At 47.0% G+C, this 7,961-nt stretch overlaps 1 protein-coding gene across 1 annotated transcript; it reads right to left on the bottom strand.

Annotated features, from left to right (window-relative positions):
- Nucleotides 1-4,363: 4,363 nt before the first annotated feature.
- LOC109922730 (40S ribosomal protein S27-like) lies at nucleotides 4,364-7,534 on the bottom strand. The gene is made up of 4 exons (XM_048594238.1): nucleotides 7,516-7,534; nucleotides 6,910-7,018; nucleotides 6,160-6,270; nucleotides 4,364-4,653 (listed from the first exon to the last, which is right to left on the bottom strand). Exons 2-4 carry the CDS (start codon nucleotides 6,926-6,928, stop codon nucleotides 4,625-4,627), a joined length of 159 nt encoding a protein of 52 aa, XP_048450195.1. The 5' UTR covers nucleotides 6,929-7,018; nucleotides 7,516-7,534; the 3' UTR covers nucleotides 4,364-4,624.
- Nucleotides 7,535-7,961: the final 427 nt, after the last annotated feature.

The following is a 7,961-nucleotide window of genomic DNA, read 5'->3' as shown; positions in this document are numbered from 1 at the left end:
TATTTTGGATGGGACTGAACTGGTCATAGCCAGAGACCCTTCAGTCCCACCAGTCTATGCTGACCATAATCCCAAACCAAACCAGTCCCACCTGCGTGTGCTTGGCCCATATCCCTCCAAAACATTCCTGTTCGTGTACTTATCCAAATGTCTTTTAAACGTTATAGCACTGCCCACATCTACCACTTCCTCAGGAAGTTCATTTCAAAATGCGAACCACCCTGTAAATAATTTGCCCCTCGTATCTTTTTTAAAATCTCTCTCCTCTCACCTTAAAAAAACGCGTCCCCTGGTCTTGAAATCCTCCATCCTAGGGAAAAGACACGTACCATTAACTCGAGACACAAAAATAGAAGTTGACCCTCCGGACCCGAAACATTAACTCTGATTTTCTCTTCACAGATGCTGCCAGACCTGCTGAGCTTTTTCAGCAACTTGTTTCTGATTACAGCATCCCAGTTTTTTCAGTTAATATCAAAAACTCTATTAAAATAATGAGTATGGATGAACATCTTTAAGGCCTGCAAAGATTCCAGACTTCCCTGGCCACATATTTAGAAGTTTCCTCATTTCAGTCTCTACCAGGGCTTTTGAGGCAAAGGCTGAGCAAAGTGTAAAATTCCCTGAGCAGTGAGAAATTATTTCTGAGATAACAAGGTGTAGAGCTGGATGAACACAGCAGGCCAAGCAGCATCAGAGGAGCAGGAAGGCTGACGTTTCAGGCCTAGACCCTTCATCAGAAAAATGAAATTATTTCTGTTGGTCATCTCAATAGCTTGCAGTCAATTAACTTGCTGCATTTGAGGAAATACAAACCCAGTGTTTTGTTGTAATCCCTTTCAATTCACTTCTCACAAGTACATGCCTCATTCTGGTGATCACCAGAGTGCCCAGATCTGCTCTCAGGGACTCTGGTGGAGCAGCACTTCTGCCAAACTTGCATTTGAGATTTTTAAAAAGGCCAGTTATATCATGAGAGATAATTAAATGGTTTCAATTTGATTTTGAAGAAAATGCTGTGGTTTAATCTGTGCTGTTCAGGTCTAAACGTGATTTTTTTACCTTTCAATGCATTTTGGGATTGTTGTTGTAAGATGGGGTAGACAAGGGAGGATGGGGTGGGTCAGCTGAGCTGGTTATGGTATTCCAGCGTGTCGCAGAAATAAACCCTGTGTTGGCTGGGATCGTTCACAAGTCCTGGCTCCACACTTGTGGAGTGCTTACCTCTAGATCACCATAACTAATCATCTCTAACACAGCCAGAGCGAGGTTCCTTTGCAGACTCGGGCTCCTTACCATTAAAACAGAAATCAGGACAATTGGCAAATTGTCAACATGTAGGATCTCTCATCGTTAACTTGTTCAGAATAACACACACAAAAAAATTACTAACCTGAAATATTAACTCCATTGCTAGCCCAAAAGGTCACCTGAATGTTTTCAGCACAATTACCCATCCTCATTTCCAAATCCATCCCGTGATCTACTAACTTTTCCAGAGATTCTCACATTGCTGTCTCTCTCTTGGGCACATCCCCCTCACTCCACCATCAGCGGTTGTGCCTTCCAACCATCCGGAGTCCCCCCCCCGACCTCTGAAATACCCTCCATAAACCCCTCAGGTGTTTCTCTCGCTCGCTAGCTCCACCCCAGCCAAGACGCTGTTTCAAAAATAAAAAGAACCTCTTCTGCAAGCTGTCACTCGCGTCTCGGGACCAAATTCTATTGGGACAACCTTCCTGTGAGGTCCCAAGGAGGTTTTAAATGCAGGTGGCAGCTGCATTAAGAGTCCAGCATACATTGCAAACAGAGTCAGAAGGAAATTAGCTATTGTAGTGATTGTAATAAGATCAGACAGGTGGACTGTAGAATAGGAGTTCCCTGATTGAGGATGCTAATCTGCTCCAATTAGGGAGCCCTGGCTGACACACAAACAGGAGTTTCAGAGGTTCTGTTCACTGAGGGGGCTGCAGCAGTGTCAAGGACTCTCCACACGGAATTAAACACCGACTCCGTGACAGCATGCCAGCCTCTGGGGAGTTATTTCAGGCACCATGACCAGTCAAAACCAGATTTAGTTGAGTTACAGATCAGCAGGACTGGCAACATTTGCGGAGGGAAACCAAAGTTAATGTTTTGGGACGAGAGACCCTTCCTCAGAACCCCCAGTTCTGAGAGGTCTGCAGAAGGGTCACTTCAGCCAAAACGTTCATCAACTTTACCAACACCTTTCATCCCAACCTCAAATTCACTTAGACCATCTCCAATATGTCCCTCCCCTTCCTGGAGTACTCGGTCTGTCTCTGGTAACCGTCTCAGCACCGACATCTATTTCAAACCCAGCGACTCCCACAGCTACCTAGACAATGCCTCCTCTCACCCACCTTCCTGCAAGAATGCAATCCCCTACTCCCAACTCCTCTGCCTCCACTCCCAGACATCCTCCTATTTCAAGGACTACAACACCCACCGACCCCCTCCCCACGTGATCAAAAATGCCCTCAACCACATCTCTTGCATTTCCCACACTTCTGCCTTTAAAACCCTCCCCCAAAAAAAAAGACAGAATCCCCCTCGTCCTCATGTATCACCCCACCAACCTCCGCATCCAGCATAACATCTTCCACCATTTCCTCCTACAATCCTCACAGCTAAAGAGATATTTCCCTCCCCACCCCTATTTGCCCTTTGTAGGGACCACACTCTCTGCGACTCCCTTGTCTGCTCCACACTCCCCACTAACTCCACCACCCCCAGCACCTTTCCCTGCAACCGCAGAAAGTGCTACACCTGCCCCAACAACTCCCCCCTCATCTCCCATCCAAGGCCCAAACAAGCCTTCCATATCAGACAGGGGTTCACCTGCACATCTGTGGCCTATTGCATCCGCTGCTCCCAATGTGGCCTCCTCTACATCGGTGAGACCAAGCGCAGACTTGGGGACTGTTTTGTTGAGCATCTGATTCTGTAGGTTGCTAACCTTTTTAACTCCCCCTCCCTTGGTGACATGTCCAGCCTGCACCTACTCCAGTGTCACAATAACACCACACGCAAACTGGAGGAGCAAACCCTCATATTTCGTCTCAGGAGCCTACAGCCCAATGGCCTGAACATTGAATTCACCAGTTTTAAAATCTCCCCACCCCCTGGCCTCATCCCACGTCCACTCTCCCTCTCATCCCTGCCTCCTTGACCTGTAACAACTTGTCTATCTTCTTCCCCACCCTTCCCACCAACCAATCTCCACTACCCCCAACCTGCATCCACCCATCACCATCCCACCAGCCTTCCCCCAGCCCCATCCCTCCTCACACTATTTGTTTCCCAGCTCCCTTCCCCCACCCCCATTTCTGAAGAAGGGTCCTGACCCGAAACGTTGACTTCCCTACTTGTCTGATGCTGCCTGGTCTGCTGTGTTCCTCCAGCTCCACAGTGTTGTCTGACTCCAGCATCTGCAGTTCTTGCTATCTTCAACTGATTTCTTTCCCCAGATGCTGCCAGACCTGTTGAGCTTTCTCAGCAATTTGTTTCTGTTTTTGATTTACAAGATCCGCAATTCTTTCAGTCTTTATTACAGATCAGCTGTCTGATTACACTGTATCCTAAAGACACCACTGTTCTCCCGTTTCTCCCCACAGTCTTCCAAGGCGTGAGCATACGTGACGTTGATCGCTTCCGTTTTCCCAGGTGTAGTCCCTTTGCTTGTTTTTGATTCCATTGTGGCAGTTTTCATTCCAGGTGCATGTTCCCATTCAGCCAGTTAACAGCACAATGACACAGAGGGTTTGATGTCAAAGTCTGCGTTGCCTCAACTGATCTCAAACAGGCTAAAATTCAGATTATTCTGGCTGCTGTCTGAGCCTCAGCATTTGGAAGCAGCTTCACATTAGCTGAAAACGTTTTAAAAACAAAACCCACAATTTACAATCTACGGCAGAAGAGCAAGTCTCAGCTCATCATCTGATCTAAAAGAAAACAGACTCCTCCCAACAGGACTGTACGCCCTCAGATCTGGCACCAGAGAGCGCCAGTTGCAATCCTGTAATGAAGTTGCCGGAGTGGAATTTGAAAACCAGACCAGGAAGCCAGGAGCCACCAGATTCAAGCTGTTGAACACTAACATATGACAGAGGCGGTGAGTTGGGGGAGCTCGGACATAACCTCTGAAGAAGGGTCACTGGATTTGAAACATCAGCTCTGCTTTCTCTCCGCAGACGCTGGGTTTCTCCAGCAATGTCTGTTTTTGTTACATATTCTCCTTGCCCTGGCATCAAACCAAGGCACAGACACACCTACCATCGACTGTATAAACTCGCAAACAAGCCACGGGTTTTCTTTTAAAAAGAAAAAGAAAAAAACCAAAGATGTTACAACATTTTATTTGACAATTCTAACAAATAACTCAATACCAGCAGAAGGTCCAAAAAAGTTTACATAAACCAGATGGGTAAGGCTACAGGACAGTGATGACACCTCCCCTCCGCCACCAGCCTCCCCCCACCAAGCAACATTTCCTTCCTCCTGCCAACCAGATCTCAGGGAAGTGAATCAATATCCCTTTGCCAGTTTCCCGATGCCCAGCGGTGCAGGTAGTCTCACCCATCCTGAGACGCCAACTTTCATTTTAGTGCTGCTTTCTTCTGAAGGAACAGCCTGTAGAGAGAGAGAGAGCAGAAAGACTAGAAGATGGATATGCTGCCTTGGAGAACAGTCAAAATAAATCTTCACATACAGCACTAATTTAAAATAAAAGACTGTCAGTACTTACACTCCCCATGAGCCTCCTGCTACCATTGCTGATCAAAGATTGGCACAACCCACTCTCACCAACTACTCTCAATTACTGTCCTGGGAGCAACCCTCACATCTGCCCCAGTCTCTGGGTGAAAAAGCTTCCCCCGAGTTCTCCATTGACTATCTTGGTGGTGGGAAAGATGTAGACGTAGGCGATGGTGTAGGCACGAGGGTTCCTGCGCTTCACAAATAGGGGTAAGGAGTACAGAAGCCGAGAACCTGTAATAAATCAGTGGTTGGGCCTCAGCTGCGTACCTCTGTGGGCATCCCACTTTCAGAAGGGTGTAGCAGCTTTGGAGACAGCACGCAGAGAAAGAAGGTCGGTGTGGACTTGTTGGGCTGAAGGGCCTGTTTCCACACTGTAGGGATTCTATGATGACAATCCTTGTAAATCTTTTCTGAACCCTTTCAAGTTTCACCAACATCGTTCCTATAGCAGGGAGAGCAGGATTGAATGCAGTACTCCAGAAGTAATCAACCTTGAAAAGAAGTATCATAAGGATACAGGGAAAGGATGGGAGAGTGGGACTGGGACAGGGACAGTTACCCTTGTAGAGAGTCAGGAAAGGCACAAATGCAACACAACTGTTCCAATGACCTGTACCCTCGAGCTTTGACTCCTACACATTTTTCAACACAGCATCGAGGCTCTGGTACAACCCAGCATCTACACGCTTATAGATAACTGTATGGTTTTAATTTAGGTAAGTCTAGTCACCCCCACTAAGATCATCTGAGTTGTTCCAAGTCAGGGCTGCCACAAGCCTGCCCCAACTTCATCTCAAGCCAAATAACTTCAGATCCCTTCTTGTGAAGGAGGAAATTAATTTTTCATACATGCTACAGTTTCTGCGTCAACCTCCACACTCAACTCATACTGCCTTAAAGTTGCTATTTTTCTGAACATTCCAGCTTAGCATTTTAGTCATTTCTGGACAGTAATGTGAATTCAATCTAATTGACAGTTGAAACCAGTCCCAGTGCAGCACAGCATCAGTTGTCCAAACTGACCGAACGTTTTCTTTCTTATCCCCACTGTTACAGCTCCTTCCCACATGCTTCTCTCCTTTGTTTCTTTCCTAATTCAATTTTTTTTTAAAAAAACAGTGGAGGCAGTAGACGAGCGATCTCCCAGTTCCTAAGCAGGAATTATATGCTCCCTCACGTTTCCAGCAATCAACCTTCCACTGCAAGATAGGTAACAGCTTTAGGAAATAACACTAGGTGGCACAATGGTGAGGGGATTGGGTGCCATGTCCGTCCCCTGCCCATTTCCAGGTCTCGTTCAGTCACTTTACTGTACTGAGGGGTTTCTGGATGTGTACTGGAGGCGATAACGATAGGCACCAGGCAGCCTGCACTCACCTTCTGTTAGCCTGGCCTTTCCACCAGTAGGCTGGCAAAGTACAGTGGAGCACCCGACACACAACACGACAGTCTGTGCGTGGCTGAACACTGTAGTGATTTTGTAGCAACCTAAGAAATAACAAGCAGGAACAAACCTTTCAAAACATAGCAAACGAGTATTTGAAAACTATTTACATCAAATATGTATAGAATTAAAATTTACATGCACGCATGATGAGAATATTAGGTATGGAAAGGAATGTTGTCCCCATTTTAGGCACGTACTTACAGGAACAAACCAGGCACAGACATGGAATGGAGTTTGATACAGAGTAAAACTCCCCTCTACACTGGGACAATCAAACACTCCCAGAACAGCCACAGTTCTAGCGGCAATGCGATGGACATTTTGAATGTTTGCCACATTCTAGTGAGGAACTGATCAGAGGTCAGCGATGTTAATTTGCAACCGTTGCCTGAATGCAGACAGAACGGGACCAGCCTGGTCCCAATAAACATTCCCCAGTAAACTGCAGAGCCACTGAGGTTCCACATGGACCGACTGGTACACCGATGCCTGGACCTCTGCAAGCAGACGTCAGTGCTGTGCACAGACTCCAGCAGCAGGAAAAGGAAAAAAATAAATAAATCACAGGTAACACTGGTGCCAAGTGTTCTATTTGGCCAGTGATGAAACACCAAGGAGCTGGTAACATGCCTTACAGGGTCCACAGCCACCCCAACACAGATCAGGGAGGGAATACGCACCGGGACATTTGACATCCATGAAGTAAGAGTTAGGGCTTTGCACCAAACGTTTCTTCTTGTGTTTCCTCTTCTCCTCCTCGGGAGACGGATGTAGCAAATCTTTTGCCAGCTGCGGACAAGAAGAATGAGTAAGAGAAAACGTTTCCAGACCTCCAGTCCCAAATCCCGTCCCACCCAGCCACCCGAGACATTCAGGTAACAGCAGCAGCACTTGCAAGAAAATAAAACACAACATCGCACAGCAGCAGGGTGGGAATTCACTTCGATTGCAGGCCCTGCCCGCCCAGAAACACAGCCACACAGGCCCACCCAGCACACTTGCAGCAAACAAGCGCACCAGCTGCTCACCCATCCACACTTCCAACGGCAAGCGTGGACATCCACCCGGAGTAACACAGTCATCTTTACCCACAGCGAAATGCTTCAAATACCCCTGCTCCCTCAGGCAATTAATCATGCTGTGGGACAGAGGGGTTGAGGAACATAGGGTCAGATTCAGAAGTGCGGAGTATAGGATCCAAGCAGTCACCCTCATTGTGTGCCAAAAGCACAGAAGAAAGAAAGAATTTGGATCTCTAGCATTTTGAGCTGAAATCATCCACTTGCCAAGGTTGTGTTAGATCCCTTCCTGTACAGTCAGTGCCTCCTCCAATACTAGGCCATTAACTGGGCATCATGCAAGTTGCTTTTAGAGGGGAGACTAGCAGTTTGCCAGAATTCAGATGGTACCTTTTGACTATCATGGCTCAGATAGAGAGACGCCCATTCCTCAACACAGAAAAAAACAAAGCTTTTGAATAATCCTGACCAGACAAAATAGCATTAACGTCACAGTTTTTATGGGCTAGGAACATCCCAGACAATGACTGCATTACTCCTGAATTTGTGCAGTCACTGGCTGACGCTAGACAATGTCAGCATCGGAAAACTGCACACTGCAAATCCATGTGGCCAACCGACTGACAATAAACACCCTAGCTCGAGATTCTCGAGGGGAGATGTAGTGATAGCATCACGTGGCCATTAATCCAGAGGCCTCACGCTAACGAGAT

Source organism: Rhincodon typus, unplaced genomic scaffold (genome assembly GCF_021869965.1).
Source record: "Rhincodon typus isolate 14 unplaced genomic scaffold, sRhiTyp1.1 hic_rhity00007262, whole genome shotgun sequence".
Classification (NCBI taxonomy): Eukaryota; Metazoa; Chordata; class Chondrichthyes; order Orectolobiformes; family Rhincodontidae; genus Rhincodon; species Rhincodon typus.
This window is presented reverse-complemented; position numbering and strand designations above follow the sequence as displayed.